Raw genomic sequence first — 21,215 nt, 5'->3', positions numbered from 1 at the left:
CAGAAGCAAGTGTTGATGTTTGTAGCTCAGGTAGATGCTTCTGCACACACCTGTTGAAAATTGGGCAACTAGACCTCATAGGAATCCAATAACCCCAAGGAGAGACCATCTTTCCCTAAAGGAAAATTCAAATGAATAAAAGTAATATTAATATTAATGTGTTGGGCACTCCTCTTATTATTATTAATGTGGTAAGCAATCATTAAAATATATATTGAAATTTTGTTGAGCAAATTCAAATTCAAGATTCCCTCCATAAGTCAACCTCAATCACAAGCCAACTTTCCCGCAATGGTCGTGTCCTTTCAATAATCCTCCCTCATTTGAAAAAGATCTCAGACTTTTGTGGCTCATATCTTTCTGTGATGGCTCGCTATCTTACTATGGTTCGCATTTACTGTGGTTTGCTCATTCTTCTGTGGCTTGAATACTTCTACTGTAGTTTGCATCTATTATGGTGGCTTAGGTTTGTTTCTCTAAGGTTCGCATTCACTATCTGTGACTCGCTCTCATGGTTCGCACTATACTATGGCTCGCTCATTCTATAGGCCTCGCACTACTGTGACTTGCTCTGAGGCTCGCATCTCTCACAATGACTCGTATTTACAGTGGTTTGTATTGTATGTAGTTTGATGGTTCATACAGTGGCATACATTGTGGCATTACAATGACATACACTCTTCTCTTAGGTTCATATCACTTATGATCTGAATCTTGCACTGTTCCTATGGCTTTGTGGATCACTTTTTCATATCTCTGGTTTATGTTATGGCTCGCACTTAAGACAAGTGACTCACATCTCTAGCACAAATACTCAGTGGCTCAGATCTTGCATGTTCTATATCACAGGTGACTCACACCTCTTTGTGGCACATATATATATATATATATATATATATATATATATATATATATATATATATATATGAGCTCATACTCTGAGATTGCAACTCATCACAGTGGCTCGAATTAATGATCACATCAACAGTGGCTTACGTTCTTTTATGGTGGCTCATATAATTCTATGGCTATGGCTCGCATATGATCTCTAAGGATCACATTTTAGTGATTCTATGACTCACTTTACAAGAAATTTTGTGACTCGCTCTTGGCATGCACTTGACATCACTTATATATAGTGGCATCGTATTACTATGACTCGTTTTAAATGTTTCTATGGCTCACATAACTGTATTGTATTTCCATGTGGTTCATTGTGGCTTGCATCTTTGGCTAACACTATACTCCATGACATGATACTTTGTGGCTCGCTTGGGCAGTATCTTGAGATAGTACCCTTAACAACAGTGATTTAGATGAATGACATGAAAATGACCTTGCTCTTATATGATGACAGTGACCTTGTTCTTATATGATAACAATGACCTTGTTTATGATGAAAGTAACCCTTGATAGCAGTATATCTTTGATGATGACACTTGACAGTGATGGCACCTGCTCTTATGACTCTTGACAGAGATGATTCTTGATAACATTTGATGACATTTGACAGCACTGATTCATTACAGTGATGATGATAGTAATGACCTCTAATAGTGATGACTCTTATTCTTATGACATGGATGTTACCTCTTGTGACAGTGTTATGGAAACAGCTCTCTAGAGATCAGATCATTTAGTTCACAAACGTAGTTGTGAACTGACTTAGGTTGGGCCTAAGAGACCTGATGTGATTGATGAATCTCATTCTTATTGTACTTTGTATCTCAGCTGAATAATCGATGAATATCTAAGAAGAAGAATTTGGTTGGGTTTTCCCCATTGTGGGGTTTCTTGGTCTCTTACCTGAATCCCGGTGTCTCTATTGTGTATGCTTTTCTTTTGTTGTTCTTTACTATTCCGCTGCATTGGTTGATGATTATTGTTCTCTCTACATAATTGCTAATGATGATATGATGTTATGGGGTGAATGTAATGTGAAAATATTGAAAAAGGTTAAAGTTGCAAATATCTACAGTAGAGAACAAATCTAGCCCTAAAAATTAACAAGGCCTAAGTGTCTAGGCACGCAGAAACTCACCCAAAGTCTCCCTAGGACACTTGCTCAAGTATGAGCAAGTTGCTATTGTAACTTAGCCTAAGTCTAACCTAGGAAAGCACATAATTATGTTGGCTAATTGAGCTAAACAAACTTAGGAAAAGTAAAATAATTTACTTTAGTGATTATGTTTTAATATCAACCGTTAATCTCAAGTGAGGCAAGATCTAATCTCTGTCGTCAATCACTTTGGAGATTGAGGTTTACGGATTTAATGTAAAGTTGTAAAAGCAATGCTAAGGAGATGAGAAAGACACACCATACAGTGGCACAAGCCATTGAAAAAGGGATTCTCTCAAGTGAGGAGTGTGATACTCACCTCACTTGAGATCAAGATTTAGGGATTTAGCTCAATGTAAAGTTATAAAAGCAAAGGCTAAGGAAAAGAGAAAGATACACCATACAGCAACACTAACCATTGAGAGAGGGATTTTCTCAAGTGAGGAGTGTGATACTCAAGTGTATTGAGTCCGAGGAAGGTATGACGGTGCGGCATTGGAGATCCAAATTAGCTAAGGAGATCGAGGACAAATCTAGGGTCTGATCTGTTGGATCAGATCTAGGGTATGTTGTAATTGTAGTTTCTTCAATTGGATCATTATCTTGGGATGGGAGCCCAAGTAGGTTCCGAGTTATTAATGACGAACTATTGATTGGACAGAATATGTTTGTGTCACTTGTGATTGAGTTGTTGTAATTTTGTTTCCATTAATTGTGTTAAGAACCTAGTTTTGCATCTATTCAATAGATCTGTAATCTGTTAGGTTAATAAAATATCAGGTGCCAGGTTTCAACAGAAATTTAAAATGAAATTACAATTATTCAAAGCATAGGACAAAACCATTTGGCTAGCTTCTACATGTTGGTTTTAATCTTACAGCGGTTAAATGGATAATGGATTGTATAACTTTTGTCTCTTTTGTTGTGTTTATTAGTGATTCAGCCTCAAAAATGTTAGGCCAACATGGAGCTGAGGCAAGGTACCCTTATCCTTTCTATAGATCCTGCTAGTTGCTAAAGGTTTGAGCAGAGTTATACAGATGATAAAGATTAGAAATAATTGTTGGAGTCAGAACTGGTAGGATAATATTGTTAAATCATCTATTATTTGTTAATGATTTCTTCTTGTTATTTAATGGTCGTGTAAGGGAAGCAAGAAAGTTGCAAGAAATATTGGATACTTATTGAACTGCTATAGGTATGTAACTAATTATGCAAATATATTCAATCTTTTTTAATAGTCTAGAGTTGTTGAAATGTAACTAGTGTCGATCTTCATAATTGTTCTTGAGTCGTGACTTGATGTAATTATTGATGTACTTGTCAAAAGAAAAGAAAAAATTGTAAAAAGAAAAATTATTTTATTGAAATGGGTTTCTTGCCCATTATATAGTGGTCCTAGGTCAAAGCACCCATTATGTGCTCTAGGGGTCGTGTTGTCAAGTTAAGAGTCAAGGTCATGATGTTTTAGCCCTTGGAGGGCCCATGTAACAAGGAAAAATAGGTAATGTAATATTTCATGTCTAGAAGCCTCCAAGTGATGAGTCAACCACCCCTCTTCAGGTCGGCCTAGAGAGGCCTAATTCGCCCTCATGGAGGCCTATAAAAAGAAGAACCTCACCTCATTTGAGGCATACATTGAACTACAAGTTATCTCTGATTCTATCGAAGAAGAGAAGAGTCTGATCTAGCGAAATTGTGCGAGAAGAAGACCGAATTCTTGGGAGGCCATGGAATCTGTGGAAGGGAGCAAAATTTTGTCTTTGGTGCTCACATGTGTGAGTTTGAAGGAGGATCTAGGGTTTCCTCAGTCTGGTTTTTGCAGAGACATCTTTTGGGATACGGTTGGCTCATCTCTTGGGGTTTGATCAAGGTTAAGGTCATGGTGTAGGAAGTCTTCATTGAACAGACTCTGTAAGAAGAGATTTTGTGGGTTTTCCTCTCTAATTGAGGTTTTGGCCCTTACTAGTAGCCTACATTTGGTGTTCTTGTGTTTGTGTCGTGATCTTCTTATTGGCATTTGTCTTTATGATATAACAGAACCAAATGATAATAATAACGTCACAAGAAAATGTCAAGAATAAAAGAGAAATCAAATTTTAAATACCTTAATTGTATGCCCTAGATTTCTCAACATGGTAACAGAGTTAGGGCTTTGAATAGTGGGCAGATAGAAGATCAGTTCAGCTTCACCACTTCTTAAGGAATACTATAATCCTAGACCGAATTTGTGGGGACGTCTAGAGCAAATTTTTGGGCACATATTCTAGCCCGAATTGCAGAGACAAGGTCACATTATACAATGCAAGAGCGAATTGATTTGGAGGGTTTATAAGCCTTGATCATAAGAACCTAAAGGCTAATCTAATAGTTCTCCCTAATCTACACCTTCTGACTAGCAGATTGAAGATTAAAGAGGCCGCAGATCCATCTAGTGATATCGAGGGTACAAGAAGGCGATTTCTGAAGGAGCAAATGGCATGTCAATAAGCCCAAGGAAGGCCAAAATCTTTAGCATAAGAACAAAGGCACAAAAGCACCATTTTGCAAGATTGAAAGTCTGAACTGGAATTCAAATTTGCTACAGGTTTGGTTGAAGGTATGAATTATCTAAAGAAGTATTAGGTCAGTCAAGCCATAACCATTTTATAAGCAAAGGATCAAGCTAATCCGAGTTGACAAAATAACTTCAGAAAAGGAGTCGAATCCTCTTCAAAGTTTTGAGCATAAAAAAAAAAAAATCTCCATTGAAAGTCATTGTCAAAAGTCCAAAATTGTAAGGTTCATATCACTAGTTTCATTGAAGGATTATTCAGAACATAAGGAGAACAAGATCTCCTCTTGAGCATAAGTCTTGTTAACTGTGCATAAAAGTAATCCTAGTTCGAGTTGGATAGATCTATGCAAGACCGAGATCTTACTTGCCATGGCAATGCCGAGAATATATATTACTATGGTATTACTGAGTTTTTTATCTGAAACTGTAAGAGTATGTGAGTGTGTACAGCAGTCATCCTTATCCAAAAAACCAGAGGGATCCTTCTCCTAACTGAAACATTGTCATGCACCTTTATCCAAGATTTTTGTAACCCTGAACTTGACCGAGATTTCAGAGAGGAGTACGAGGATTTCACTGTTCAAATGCGAGGGTGTAGGCTCCTTTATATAGTAGTTTGTCCCTGTATTCTAGCCGACATGTCCACCGAAAGTGTTGTGTCTCCTTTGTGAGCCGACTTGTCATTTATATTTATCTTAAGGCTGACATGACTGCCTTTCTTCATCGTTTTGCTGGTAGACTTCTTCGTGCTTGTCTTTGGAGGATTGTGCTTGTCTTGGAGGGCCTTTTAGACTAGTATATATTTACACATATGCTCAAGAGGAGCTCTTTACATGTCTTTGACTCTTTGACTTTCCTAGACCTATAGAATGAACAAGAAACTCATTCTTATAATTTACAAAAATAATATTTCTTTTCTTGACAAGTACAAAGATCAAAGTTACATTGTAAATACCAAACCTAGTTACACTTTCTTCAACACTCCCTCTTAACTAGGGAGGTATTTATAATGGTACTTGGTTATTCTCAATCTGAATAATTTCTCATAAGAAGAATCAGATTGGTAATCCCATCTTTATAGCATCATATCAATCAGCATTGTCATAGTGCAAGGCCTTGACTAACAACGCCATCTCTCCATGAGACCATGAGTTACAATGTTGGTGAGACCAGTGATTTATAGACACCTTCATCATTGTATTTCAAGGTACATACCCACCCGAGTGTTCACTGAGTATGACCTTTTAGGACTATTCTTATCTTGGGTTCCCAGCCCTCAAAGAATATCGGTCCTCTTGCCTACTCTTATCTTGGATGCCCTACACATCCTCAAAGAGTATCAGATGCCATATTATTACCCAATCCTCCCATTATTTCTTCCCAAATGAAGACAAGAATGTTGTGTCTATCATGTGTCTACATTTCCATTCATGGCCTTCATCTAGACTTACGATTGTTAGTCTTGGTCTAGTGCATGACACATGAAATGGAAAAACACAATTGTCACTCCTTTGTAATCAAGGGTGATCTATTTCAAACTCCCTCTTGATCAGGGACCTGTCATAGCTTACTCTTAGCTAGGGACTCTTTTATACATGAGCAGCTTCTTCTTCGTGGGTTCTTCAGTTGATTGGTCAATTTCTCTCCTTGATGCCATGGAATTTAGTTGAGCTTCTTCCTTGTAGGGCAACAGCCATCGATCACTTTCCTTCTTTTTCTGTCATGTCATTCCTTTCTTCATGGAAAGTGGCCTTCTTGGCATACATCTAAAACATTATTCATATGGCTACTTCTTTTCTCTCCATGCTTCTTTCAGGAGTTTCCATCCATCGCATGAATGTTGGTTGTACTTGTACTTACAAGTCTTGTTCTAGTAGCCCTACATGAACTCATCCAAATATTATTCAAGAAATCAAAACATCATATTAAATTAAATCATACCTTACGAGATGGCTCTTCATCATGACATCTTCTTGTAGGTATCAACATCCTGCACACTTGTTGACATATCTCCCAAGGATATCCATTGTCAAGGGTCTTCTTTCATCAGAGTCTTTATATCTTTCTAGGAGGTTTCCTAGTCAAATCTTCTTGGTCTTTTAGATGTTGATTGCCTTCATCATCGTTGCATATCTCACGATCTCTTCCTCACACATTCCATTTCTCAGAGCTTTTGATCAAAGTTTCTTAGTCAACTACCTCATACTTCATATGAGGACATATTATGTTGATTTCATCTAGTGTGACTTATGCCTTCCTGCATTCTTTCAGAGGAGAAGATCCTTTTTCTCTTGATCATGCTTCTCAAGATAGAAGTAATGATCCATTGTTACCTGCAACCATATGACATGACATTATAATATTAAATACAAGCATACATACCTCATTTTACCTTTAGGTCATCTAGGCTTCTTCCAGCAGCTTCCTTGATTGAAGAGATCTTCAATGTCATCACACAATTATCCCATGAATTCCATGAGTTGGAGTTCCTGATGAAACACCTGCTTCCTCTCTAGATTAGTGAACCCTCCAATGAGGATTCCATCAAAGAACCTTGAGGATCTTGCATATCCCCATCTGGCAGATGTTTCTTGATGTATGATGAGCCTTGCCCTGGATGACATCTTTCTTTCCTTTAATGTTCAATGAGATTCCCAAGAGCTATATCCTTCATGTTTGACTATCATGGATTTTATACTTTTTGTCCTTCATGATTCCCATGGTGATGTCGCGAGCTCTTGCTTCTAATGCTTTCATGATGCCATGATGCATCTTATTATCATTGTCATATCTTATAACACAAGATATAGGAGCTTATGATAGGATCCTTTTGTGAGGGATACTATCTTACTCAGAGGAGAGATTTGATACTCCCTCTTTCCTTGGCCCTTTTCTTTAGCTTCCTCCATCTTTCAATGATATGAGCTTTCAAAATATTTTTATAGCATTGAATCTTAACTATACTTATTTTGTCTTTGCTTGAGGACCAACCTTGCCTTTCCTTTCTACACAAGGTTGAATTCTTTTATCCTTTAATACTATAGACTGCAACTTGTCTTTTTCTATCTAGCATAGAGACCACAAATTGTCGAGTGAGGTAACCTTCTTTGTTCATTGATATTTTTTACCTTGCTCATCAATGATGACTACCTTCTTATCATCTTTCCTAGATCTTCATGAAGTTATTCTTTCATTCTTTAATACCTTTACTATTGTGTAGGTCTAAGTGACCTTCCTTACTTTAATTTCCAATAGTATATCTAGCATTTCATATATCTCTCTTTATGTCTCCTCTTCTGCTATTTCGGTATGAGAGGACTTTTGAGTGATATCATATGAATCCTATGAATCTCTTGATGGATTCAAGCAATGCTTGACCTTCATAGACCTTTTCATAGATATCAATGATTTCTCTTTTCTATGAGGATTATGACAATCCTCCTTATTCTATGCAAGGACTTTCGATTATCTAACTGATTTATAAATCCCCTTGCAATCATGAAATCATTTAACCAAATCTGATTATAAAATTGAAAGATACTTACTTGGTGTGTGAAGAGGAGATCTTCACCTTGATGCTTCTTTTGCTTGAGCTGCCCATCATTAGTATCCTTTCATCACGACTTCCTTGGAGGCCTTCTAGCACCATGACATCAATGGTCTTGACATCACCGAGACTGCTTCACGACCTTCCCAATTCATTTTTAAGGTACTTTTGACTTCAACATATTGTTGACATGTTAGTGATACTATGTTTTGATCCGAGCACCATGCTATTGAGATCATAATCATAGACAGAATTCGAGACTGTGACAAGTATATTGGTATGGCACTGCACAGTGATGTCTATGTGCATTGTGTAGAGAGGCAATGTATTGAGAGCCCAAACTTGTCAATGAATAACATAACTAAACTGTGGGTGGCACTGTATAGATAGACTGTCTCATCACTGAAACTGCCTTGATGTAATAACTATATTGAGACAATGATGTAATGAGAGGTATTCCTTGGATTACTTCTACAATATATATGTATACCTGAGACTATCTTTTATGGCATGGAGAAATTTCATTGATCAAGAAGTGAGGATCACTGGTATACTCTGTCAAACTGAGCATGAGTTGAGTGCATGACTGTAATTACTGAAGTTGATACTCCATGACTGTTATAGACATGCTTGTTGTATACTTGCTCCTTTAATCCTTTCAACCTACTTTGATGTCATTGGAGACAGATCCTTGTATGTCTCTTTTGTTGCCCTCCATTTGACTTCAGCACCTTAGCTCTGATTCCATGTTGAAGAATCTAGGGCAAATGTAGTTAATGTGATTCTTCTTAGCATGATAACTATTTGTGAGGTATTTTAACTTTTTGCTTATTAGCACAATCTTATCTTGATATCATTAGTGTGTGTATTTCTTACTTCATCAAACAGTTACCAAAATACAAGAACTCAAGATGCTGGCTTTTTGCTAGGGCCAAAACCTCTCCCTCTTGGAGAGGAAAACCCGCACAAAATTCTTCTTATAGAGATTCTACTTGACAAATACCAAGACCATGATCCTTGACCTACTAGGCCATTTCAAGACCAAGACACCAATCCTCTTCTTTGTCACTATTGAGATCATCTTCATTGTTGCACCATCGAAGCCATCACTACTGCAACATCTTTGTTGTCCCTTCACCAAAGTCTTCACCAACTAGATCTTCCATGTTGATATATGTATTGGAGAGCTGCCTTTTGATCCACCAAGATCATGATTGTCTTATTGTAGCCTTTACCGAGATCATGACCATGTTAGGATCATGACTGCACCTTGACCGAGAATGTAACTATGTTCATCATGATTGCAGTGCAATCTTTACCGAGATCTTACTTGCCATGGCTATGTCGAGAATATATATTACTATGGTATTATCGAGTTTCTTATTTGAAACTATAAGAGTATGTGAGTGTGTACAGCAGTCATCCTTATCCGAAAAACCAGAGGGATCCTTCTCCTAACCGAAACATTGTACTGCACCTTTATCTAAGATTTCTGTAACCATAAATTTGACCGAGATTTCAGAGAGGAGTGCAAGGAATTCATTGTCCAAATGCAAGGGTGCAAGCTCCTTTATATAGTAGTTTGTCCCTGTATTTGAGCCGACATGTCCACTGAAAGTATTGTCTCCTTTGTGAGTCGACTTGTTATTTATATTTATCTTGAGGCCGACATGACTGCCTTTCTTCATCGTTTTGCTGGCAGACTTGTTTGTGCTTGTCTTTGGAGGATTGTGCTTGTCTTGGAGGGCCTTTTAGACTAGTATATATTTACACATATGCTCAAGAAGAGCTCTTTACATGTCTTTGACTCTTTGACATTCCTAGACCTATGGAATGAGCAAGAAACTCATTCTTATAATTTAAAAAAATATATATTTCTTTTTCTTAACAAGTACAAAGATCAAAGTTACATTGTAAATACCGAACCTAGTTACACTTTCTTCAACAAGAAACATATTTGTGGGTGATCAATTTGCTAGTATGGATCTGTCCTCACTATAGTCTCAAGGAGTGGCAGGCGTAATTGGAAGGCTACAAGAAGGATGCTGAGATTTTCTTCTCTCACCCACAGCCATAAATCCATAATATATGTGCACTCCTACAGTGGTATAAATTCACGATGAAGTGACAACTCTATACAAAAGACAAGTTTTTGGTCAACTATTTGAGCAGACATATACAAGATTCGAACCTACGTCAACCAATGAACGAGTCGACCTATGGAGTAGAAGAAAAAGAACCTGTGATCCACTAGGTTGTGAAGTTTCTGAATATGCATAACCACAATGATGAAGTTGTCTTATATTTATACCCAGGTTGAATCTAATCAACAGCGAGCCGACATCTTCTCTTGTCATCGGAAAGGTATATTTTTCAAAATATATGTATTATGGTATTGAAGTCATTTGTAATTGTGAAGAAAAGGTTCTATCAATAGGGAACATGTTTAAGGGTTTGCCTTGAAAGCCGTATTCCTAAAGCATAGTCATTTATGAAGAAGCTATAGTGACTGTTCATATTAAAAAGGAAGCCATGTCACATAAGCTATAGGCAGTGAGTAAAGTCACTATAGTATGACTGTGACAAGAAGGATATTTCCATGAGATCAACATAAGAAAAGTTCTGATTGTCATTGTTGAAGCATTTAATAATCAATTTTGATAGAAAAAGGGCTTAAAAATAATTCTTGATAACACTGCATCCATAGCAATCGGTTCTCTAGACCTGAACATCTCTAACTAACAAACAAAAGAGCAGGAGCATTCAGATCTTGAAGCAAGAAGAGGCAAAAATTAAAAAGCAAAAAGATATTGTGAAGAATATCCCGAGCAGATGCACACCTTGAAGAAAAACATTTGCATCTGGAATAACAGGGTCCTACAGCAGTCACTATGACAAAGGTATGTAACCTTGAGGTATGCATGACATCTTCATTTATTACGGGTCTAACATGAAATGTTGAAGGGTTGGTCTATTGTATGATTTTAGGGTTTGTTGTTGAAAATTGTTGTTATTAGTAATGATATCTAGGTTTGAAAAACCTTAGATGTTTAATATGAAACCCTAGCTATATGAAAACCTAACCCTAATTCACTTGTTCCCTCATAAAAACCCTAACCCTTGATCCTTAGGGTTTACATGCAATCTACAGAAGAACAATAAAATTGGTCTAGGGTTGGCACTTGAAAATCCTAGATCCCATGGTAATCCTAGATTGACAGATTGGCATCATGTTTTTATCACTGTATATTTTGCTTGGATGTACTTGTCAATGAATACTGAAAAGGTATAGGAAATAAAGAAAGAAGTACAAGTAGATCCTCTATTTTGGTAAGCATGATGGAAGGAGGGAACTGTAAGGACCCTTGGATCCGTGGGCACTCTGATGTATAGAGATAGATTCATGGTATGATTGCGGGACTATGGATGCCTAAAAGACAAGAATTGGTAGCAGCATACAATAGAATTCATGAACCTAAGATAGCAATCAGCTAGCTGATATAAAGATTTTGTTGCAAGCCGATAATAAGGATCATTTTTTTGGATCCTCTGTGATGTCATGAAGTGACTTCTTCAGCTTGGAAGAATGACCATGATGATTATTATCCAGCCTATATGTTCTGAGAGCAGGCCTCTTAAGAAGCTTTTTTTGGATCCTCTGTGATGCGTTGAAGTGACTTCTTCAACTTGGAAGAATGACCATGATGATTATTATCCAGTCTAGATGTTCTTAAAGCAAGCCTCTTAAGAAGCTTGTTGATTCAATTGCAGCACAATGGACCTCATCCTGAAAATAAGGTGCAGGGATAAAAGACTGGCTAAGATATGTTCTGCTAAAGACTCTGATGAAATTTGAAGGAAGACCATGATGTTGATGAAAACATGGTACATTGTTAGGTTCTGCACGATCCTGCTATATGAAGAAGATTCACTTTAAGAAGGATATGATTGGGTTGTTGCCTTGGTACTTGGTCCGAGGAGCTGATGTACACCACGATGACAGATATGATAGCAGGTTGCAGATGGTTTGATGGTCATGTCCTAATCACTTTTTGGATGTTCAAGAGGGAGCCATGTTCGAGCTCGATGATGATTAGTTCGTGATGAAGATGATGATATAACAAAGGGCCATCATAAAGAGGTAACTTTAATTTGATGTTCATTTTGATATTTGAACTCATCTGGTTGAGTTGAAACAGGGCTACCGAAAGAGGGTTGTATAATATCACCTACAACTAGTACTCATGTGATTGGATTGAAGACCCTGAAAGAAGCATGACTGGAAATAGGCAGTTGTATGAAGGATAACCAGATGTGGACTAAAATATCACTTTCTGAAAAAGAAAATGATGACATGACTGTTGATTCAACACTATGGTTTGTTGAAGGGAAGTGATGAAGAAGATGGCCTATGCCCTACGAAGAAGTTAATAAAAAGGAAAGGCTCCATGATGAAGAAGTTGGAACATGATGAAGTTGTATATAAAGGGCCCCGTAAGGTTCAAAGAAAACCCGCACGTGTGATAATGACGATAGAGCCCTGAGAGCTACTATCATAGTAGCTAATGATTGACACTTCTCCCTAGTTGAGAGGGAGCTCCTCCTTAGTTGAGAGGGAGTGACGGATATAGTTCTTTGCTTCATGTGTCATGCACTAGACTAGGACTAATAGCCGTAAGTCTTAGTGAAGGCCATGAGGAGAGAATGGCGTCTAGAGGATTGGGTAAGCATCTGAGATAGATACTCCTTGAGGATTTGAAATCCAAGATAGGAAGTAGTTTGGTGACCGATACTCTTTGAGGATGAGGTAGGGCATCCAATAGGTAAGAGTAGTCGAAGAGGAAATTCCTTGAGGATGTGTTAATCCAAGACAGGAATTGTCCTAGAAGGACATACCTTGTGAACATCCGGATGGGGTATGTGCCTTAAGAGGTAGTGTGGTGTCCCACGTAAAACCTCCCAACATTGTGCTTTGATCTATTGAGAGATAGAGCGTGTTAGTCAAGGCCTTGCTATGTTGACAATGTTAGTTGTATATTGATCATAATGTTGATGCTTAAGATGGCTTATCAATCTGACTCTTCTTATGAGAATAATTCAATGGAAGTATTGTCCTTGTACCTGTGGTCAATTATGAATACCTCCCTAATTAAGAGGGAGTGTTGAAATGTAACTAGTGTCGGTCTTCATAATTGTTCTTGAGTCATGACTTGATGTAATTATTGATGTACTTGTCAAAAGAAAAGAAAAAAAAGAAAATTTGTTTGTAAAAGTCAAATTATTTTATTGAAATGGGTTTCTTGCTATTTTATTGAAATGGGTTTCTTGCCCATTATGTTGTGGTCCTAGGTCAAAGCACCCATTGTGTGCTCTAGAGGTCTTGTTGTCAAGTCAAGAGTCAAGGTCATGATGTACTAGCCCTTGGAGGGCCCATGTAACAAGAAGGAAAAATATGTAATGTAATATGTCATGTCCTCCAAGTGATGAGTTGGCCAACCCTCTTCAAGTCGACCTAAAGAGACTTAATTCACCCCCATGACCCCCATGGAGGCCTATAAAAAGAATAACCTCACCTCATTTGAGACATACATTGAACTACAAGTTATCTCTGATTCTATCAAAGAAGAGAGGAGTTTGATCCAGCGAAATTATGTGGGAAGAAGAGTGAATTCCTAAGAGGCCAGCGAATCTATGGAAGGAAGCAAAATTCTATCTTTGGTGCTCACACGTGCAAGTTTGAAGGAGGAACTAGGGTTTCCTCGGTCTGGTTTTTGCAGAGACATCCTTTGGGATTCAGCTGGCTCATCACTTGGGGTTTGATCAAGGTTAAGGTCATGGTCTAGGAAGTCTTCATTGAACAGATTCTATAAGAAGAGATTTTGTGGGTTTTCCTCTCTAGGAGAGGTTTTGGCCCTGGCTAGTAGTCTACATCTAGTGTTCTTGTGTTTGTGTCGTGATCTTCTTATTGGCATTTGTCTTGATGATATAACAAAACCAAATGATAATAATAACATCATAAGAAGATGTCAAGGATAAAAGATAAATCAAATTTTAAATATCCTAACTATATGCCCTAGATTTCTCAATAGGAGCAAGATGCTAAATATGGGTTGAAAAGGATTTGCGCCAAAATAGATAATTGGTGTAATAGATAGTAGCCTATGAGAGGGGCTTAACTTAGTAAATTCTATGTTAGAGGCAATATTACAATTATCGTTATCGGCAATTTATCATCGAGGGTCCAAAATTTAAATTATCGGCAATATCAGGGAAAATATTGAAAATTATCGGGAAACTTTAAAAAAATACAAAAATAATCATTTTTTTCTCAATGTTTTAACTTCTAAAATAACATCAACATCAAACAAACACATTGCTACATAAATATGAAAATAAAATCAATATATAAGATGTCAAGTGATATATCAGACTTCGATATTAAAATATGATATTTGTCCTGAGTCATAAGATCTAATAGAATGATACAAATCATATAAAATAAATAAATAAATGTATCTCATGAGATTAATCATGGCAATGAAAACAACAAATTTCCCTTTGTTTGCTTAATGGAAAATGATCACAACATCCTCAACTAAACCAAAAGATTGGTCATCCAAAAAAATACATAAAATATTCAAATTTTGAAAACAACATATACTTCATATGCATCTATATGAAGCCAAATTATTATACACAAATATGCAAAATTTCTCTTGTATATGGCAAGGGTGCATATAACCAAAATATCATCGAGTGCAAGCTATCTTTGAATCAAAAAAGATCAATAGAGAGGCTCTAAATGGCCTCTGAAATCCAAAGAAAATCATGCTACAACAAATAGCTACATAACATCAAAACCATTGCCTATATTGGGATCCTCCTCATCAAGATCACCCTTTGAGCATTAAAATAAAATAGAAAAAACTTAACATCCTAATCAATGATTTTGCTTGAGTGAAGTGTACATTTTTACTAGGGTCATGAATAATTGAGTTAAGTGTACATTAATACTACAATCATGAAGGAGGAGCTCAACAGTCAATGCCACCAACATCGAGGTACATAGAGGGCTTGGCGATGTTGATTAAATGTTAATTCCATATCCTCATACATCACAGAATGTAATAGAAACATTTCAATCTCGCCAACCCTGAAATCCTAAAAACATGAAGTCTGTTGGATTTTGAGTGGCATCTAAAAATTCTGCTTTCTCCATATGAAATCCAATGAGGTCAAAACCACTCTCAAACATCCTAAGTCAATTAATGGTAATGTTAAAAATTTAAGTGAAAGGTATCATCCTTTTACTTTAAGAATTTAATATTACCATTAATTACTAGGTTATCTATCTCATGAGATGAATCATGGGAAATGAAAACAATATCTTTCCACTTGTTTGCTTGACAGAAATAGTCAGAGTATCCTCACAGCTCAATCCCCTAACTCACTTTTCAAAATTAGGGTCAAAAGAAAAAAATTGTTAGTAAGTTGAAATTGACAAAGCAGGGTGATAATTTCAAAATTATCACAATAATTACCTAAATTATCACAATAATTTCAATTCAGACAATTTCTCGCAATAAAGACTGGCAATAATATCAGCAAGGTGGTTTTCGGCAATAATATCGTGATAATTCCAATATTATCACGATATGTTTTGAGCAGTGTTGTGAAAAGCGCGATTTAATCGCGCTTTTTCCCCGCGCCGATTTGATCGCACTTTTTACACGAAAAAATCGGCTTTTTTTTTGCCGATTTTTTCCGAAAAAAGCGCGGGGTTGCCAGGACAGCGCGATTTTATAAAAAAAAAAATTGGTTTTTCATTTGGTCATTTGGGTTTTTTCATGCAATTTTTTTTGAAAGAAACAAATAATTTTTGAGTGGGGCAGCTTAATGATCAAGTCTAGGCCCTAGTATGGATATGCTATTCATGGTAATGTTAAATTCTTAAAGTAAAAGTGGCATTCTCCTTAATCTTCATTTTCATCCTTTTAATTAAATTTTTAACATTACCATGAAATGACTCAGGATGTTTGAGAGTGGTTCCAGCGTCATTGGATTTCATATGGAGAAAGTAAAATTTTAGATTTCATTTAAAATCCAGCAGACTTATCAATTTTTCAGGATTTCAGGATTGGGAGATTGTAATATTTCCAAGTGACACCACCTGCTCGGGCTACCCCTGCCACCAGTAGAGGACATGGTCTACCTCCTATAGCTCCTACTCCTAGTTCTTCAGCTTCTAGAGCACATCAGACTCCACTGCCATCTCCACCAGCACAGGCACCAGCATCTACATCTAGAGGGAAAGGGAAAGCTGTGGCATTTTCTCGCAAGAGGGGCAGAGGAAATCAATAGGATTAGACCTCATTTTATTGTATATTACATTATGACATGATGAGATACATTATCATATTTTTTGTTGATATTTTGAGGCTGAGTTGGGACTCAGGAGTCAGGACTTACTATTCAGGACATGATTCAATGTTATGTGTGAATTTAGCGCTAGAAATGATATTAAACATCTTATATATTAGTTTTTTTATCATATTTACGTGTCAATGTATTTATTTTATGTTGTAGATGGTTTAGATATTAAAAAAATCGAAAAAAAAAAAATGAATATTTTTGTACCAAACGATTTTTTCCCGCTTTTTTCCGATTTTTTCCCGATTTTTCCGATTTTTTCCGATTCGTTCCCCGCGCCGATTTAATCCTGCTCGCGCTTTTCACAACATTGGTTTTGAGTCCATTCCTATGTTTTGGCATTCCTTGGAAAGTATTCCTAATGAAGTCACAGAAAAAATCAGAAAGACTTGTTTTAAATTCCTTTAATAAGGGAAGAAAGAAAACAAAGGACTCCCACTAGTAAAAGAGGATATATCAGGTCAAGGGATGAAATGGACACTCTTGAACAGGCTAATAACAAGCACAGGGAAAAAATATGTATCTCGCCTTGGATGCAAAGCTTTGTTTGCTACAGAATTTCAAGAGCCAACCTGGAGGTGGAGACAGATCTGGCAATGAAAATCCCCCAAGAAGACTCATCTTTTTATGGTCAGCATTGATAAATAAGGAATTGGCATGGGAATTCATGCAAAGGAGGTGTAGACAGGGACCACGAATTTGATTTTGTGTAGAAAGGAGGAATATAATATATTACTCTAGTTAACAAAATTTCCTTATGCTTACAAATCTGGAAAGAGTTAGAGCAGATCTTGGGCATTTCAAATTTGTGGAAAGAGGAGACAGTGGAGTAAAGTTTGAAGCAGTGATATATCAAAAAAGAATTGAAAGAATTTATAGCCTTGACATGCCTAATCATTTGGGAATCTGGATGGCTAGGAATAGTCAAATCTTTGAAGATAAACACATTCCAAGTTTTCTCACAAGTCAGATCTAATTCTGCCAAATCAGATCAATGGTTTTAACTTTTAAATGTTAGAATGCCTATCAAGCAAAATGCTCCTCATCAGTTGAAAGAGCTGGGACTAGACAAGATTCAAGCTTGGGGGATAAACACATTCCTCACCTTTCAAGTTTTCTCACAAGTCAGATCTAATTCTGACAAATCAGATCAATGGTTTCAAATGTTAGAAGCAAGATGCTCCTCATCAGTTGAAAGAGCTGGGACTAGACAAAATTCAAGCTTGGGGTCTTTTTGATGGAGCTAGGCAGGGTCCACCAGAGTTTAGCAATGCTGAAGGAGTTCTGTTTGTATCTGATTCTCATCATGTCACATTTAAAGCAGGCCTTGAGGCAGGATCCAATAACTATGCAGAGCTTATGACTTTGAGGTTATTGCTTTATTATGCACTAGAAAGGAGAGTAAAACATATTCAGAATGTTGACTATGCCTCCTTTGTCATAAACTGGATGAAGGGAAGTGCTGAATTACATAAAATCCTGCTCAGACTTAAAGGAGATCAATTACATGAGATAGCAGCCACCTTCGACAAAATTTTCTTTATTCATATGTTCAGGGAAATAAATGAGGAAGTGGGCACATATCGGAAGACGGTTAACAGTTAGCAGTGGGGTCCATGGCTGTGGAGAAAATAAGAATGGAGTCTTTGTTGCTGCCCTGATTTCTGAACTGTTTATAATGCTTATGTTTCATTTATTTTTCTGAAGATGAAGGGTTTTGTAAGTCTTGCATCTGATGTTTAGCTGGAACGAGTCTCTGAAGGCAGTGTTGGAATGGATATATTTCGTTATTTTGTGATTGTTTATGATGTAAAAGCCTGAAACTGTAAAAGGACTGTTGACAGATATGTTTGATGGTATATAACAGCTTTATGCTGGGAGGCAAATTTTGGGTTGAAGGGACCTAGTTTTTACTAGGCATCGTTCTTGTTTTCACAGTGCTGTAACACCTCAGAAATGTGATTTGTATTCTCACTTTGAATAGAAATTGTGATATTTTCTTGCAAAAAAATCTCTCAGATCAATTTCTGTTGTTGAAGATATTCGCTGCTTTGAGCTTAACCTCCTCTTTAGGTCACTAACTGAGTTTGTTGTTTATTGTTTAAGGAACGCATGAAATACATTATGCTACAATTGCTACCAAATAAATGAATAGATGAGACATTAACAACGGTTATCAGATTGATCATTTGGAATTAAAAATTGCAATTTTTATAAAATTATGGGGCAATTCATGTGTTTCAGTTAATAGAATGTTCCTCTATATATCCCTTCATTCAGTGGTGCAGAGATGGAATTGATAGATTGATCATTTGGAATTAAAAATTGCAATTTTTATAAATTATGGGGCAATTCATGTGTTTCAGTTAATAGGATGTTCCTCTATATATCCCTTCATTCAGTGGTGCAGAGATGGAATTGATTGTGGACCTGCGAGAGTCCTCTTTTTAAATAACGCTCCCGTTGCATTTTAATATAACTTCTTAATATAAACTGCATAAGCGCAACGCAAAGATAAATATGTATGATTGATCTATTTTCATGTTGTTGAATGATGTTCCAAGTTTGAAAAGTAGAGACAGGTCAAGTGGCCTCAAAATCCAATGCCAGCGCCAAACCTCTCTCTTAATCCAGCAACAATGACAAAGTAACCAATCGGAAAATTAAAGACCAGAAAGACCCACACATGCAACAAGCTATGACAAAAATGGCTTTATTTTCAGAAAACTTACGTGATCCAGGTGCCATTCGTAGATACAAGGGCCACAGCAGGTCTCCGGAGCCGCTTGGTCACATCAGGGAACTTATCCAGGAACTTAGGCTCAATCACAAGCCAAAAGTCCACTTCCTTGTTACGCTCCTCATAGTTCCTTAGCCTTTCACACATCAGCTCCTTGAAATGCTCCTCTTCATCCAGCATAAACTTGGCATTGGCGACCAGATAGTGGTACTTGGTCTTGCTCTGTGCGATACACAAAAATGCTTCCAACCATCAGTTAAGAGCTCTCAGGGTTTAGGGTTTATGATATTCACCCCTCGCTAAGCAAGGGTAGTACAGGCAGTGAAACAAACAACAGGTGAAACTTGTTCATCTCTTCAGTGATTTCCTAATATGCACAAATGCTTTAAGCCCTGAGAATAGGTTTCCCAATTATGGGTTTTGTGACATCAATATGCCCGCCAAAAAATTCCTTATTTAAGCATTGAGGGGCTTCTGCATTTTAACATGTGAGATTACTTTTAAGATTATTTGCAGAGTAAGTCATTGATATATGATTCATATTTATGAGTATTAGCTGCAACTGATTAATTTCTCATTTGTCATGATTTTAATTTCTCATTTGTCAGGATTGAAATAGTTTACTTAGCACATGTTCAAATATTTTAAAAAATGATATTAAAACTAGCTAAATGAATCATATAACATCACTAACCTTCCGGCTTATCACACCGTCAACCAGAACTTCATGAGAGATCAACCATACCAAAACCCTTCTAGATTAACCACTTTTAATTGTAAAGTTTTCCCACGATCATATCTTGCATCCCATTTACAAAAACTTGACAAATATGATATCTTATAAATGCTAACTGAGTTATTCAAAATCATGAAAACTGTTGCATTGCTACAAACACTCATGGATATTAATTAATTATTCTATCCCCGAAAAAAAATCAAAATAAAATCCCTTTTCTATTAATTTAAAATATAATTAACATGAAAACGCTTGGGCTTCTTCTGTGTGGTATCCAAGAATACATAAATAAGATCAGGATTTTAGGTTTTAGGAGACTTGACCCTTACAAAAGAATTCAATAATTCACCATAAACACAAAAAGGTATTGGAACTCACTTTTTGATCTAATTCGGTTGAAGCCAACTGTGCTTCTTTTGCAACTACTTTAATTGGTGGTTGGAACCTGGCTCTGATTTTGCTGGAAGAACAGATTAAGGCACCGTTCTTCTCATGGTTTTTGCGTGCAGAATGTAATGAAGCCCATCCAATGCAGAATCTGCTTCTTGTGGATTCTCTGAGTAATGGGGATGTGTGAATGGCTCCATGTCCTGTCAAAGAGGCTGTAGTTGCTGCTGTTACTACCATTGCCCTTATAGCTGATGTCGATTCACTTTGATTAAATTATAGTTGGTCTATTCAGGAAGGCAGGAGTGCAATAGAACCGGGGTTGTACTGACTTAGCTTTGTGGTCTGTGAAACCTTATCCGAACTCTACTCATCCGTATTCTAAATACCGAAAAAATCATAATTCTATCTTTAAATTAACCATTTCTTTGCAACCCAATCCATTTTGAAACCAGGGTCCAATAATCGAAAGGCACAGAGGCACGTGGATAATAGTATAATTGCAATGGATAGAACTGGATTATTTAGGGTGTTTTTACCACTTAGTTTAAATATAGTTATATTAAATGAAAAAACATAAAAATATAATGAAAATTGGCTTATTTTATTATGTAGGGCAGTGGATTATACTATAAAGATAAATAAACTAATATTCTCAGTGTGACCGGACTATTAATTCTTACCTAAAATTATTTGATGGTTTTTGCATTAAATGGTTTTATTAGTCCCTTAAAATACAACGATTCAAAACTACACAAG

The 21,215-nt window shown here is 36.7% G+C and overlaps 1 protein-coding gene across 1 annotated transcript in view; it reads right to left on the bottom strand.

The window, feature by feature from the left end:
* The window catches only part of LOC149159729 (protein YCF54, chloroplastic-like), a 70,225-nt gene extending 49,381 nt beyond the window's left edge, over positions 1 to 20,844 (bottom strand). The window contains exons 1-2 of the mRNA XM_089436550.1: positions 20,448 to 20,844; positions 19,326 to 19,555 (exon numbers count right to left, since the gene is read on the bottom strand). Of these exons, the coding sequence (XP_089292676.1) occupies positions 19,326 to 19,555; positions 20,448 to 20,696 (479 nt within the window). The 5' untranslated portion in view covers positions 20,697 to 20,844. The remainder of the gene's footprint in view (positions 1 to 19,325; positions 19,556 to 20,447) is intronic.
* Between the last annotated feature and the right edge of the window lie 371 nt (positions 20,845 to 21,215).

This window comes from Pinus tabuliformis, chromosome 5_2 (genome assembly GCF_031772625.1).
Source record: "Pinus tabuliformis cultivar Carrire ecotype Pingquan chromosome 5_2, CPIR1, whole genome shotgun sequence".
Lineage (NCBI taxonomy): Eukaryota > Viridiplantae > Streptophyta > Pinopsida > Pinales > Pinaceae > Pinus > Pinus tabuliformis.
The sequence above is the reverse complement of the archived record's forward strand: the minus strand, read 5'-3'. Positions and strand labels throughout refer to the sequence as shown.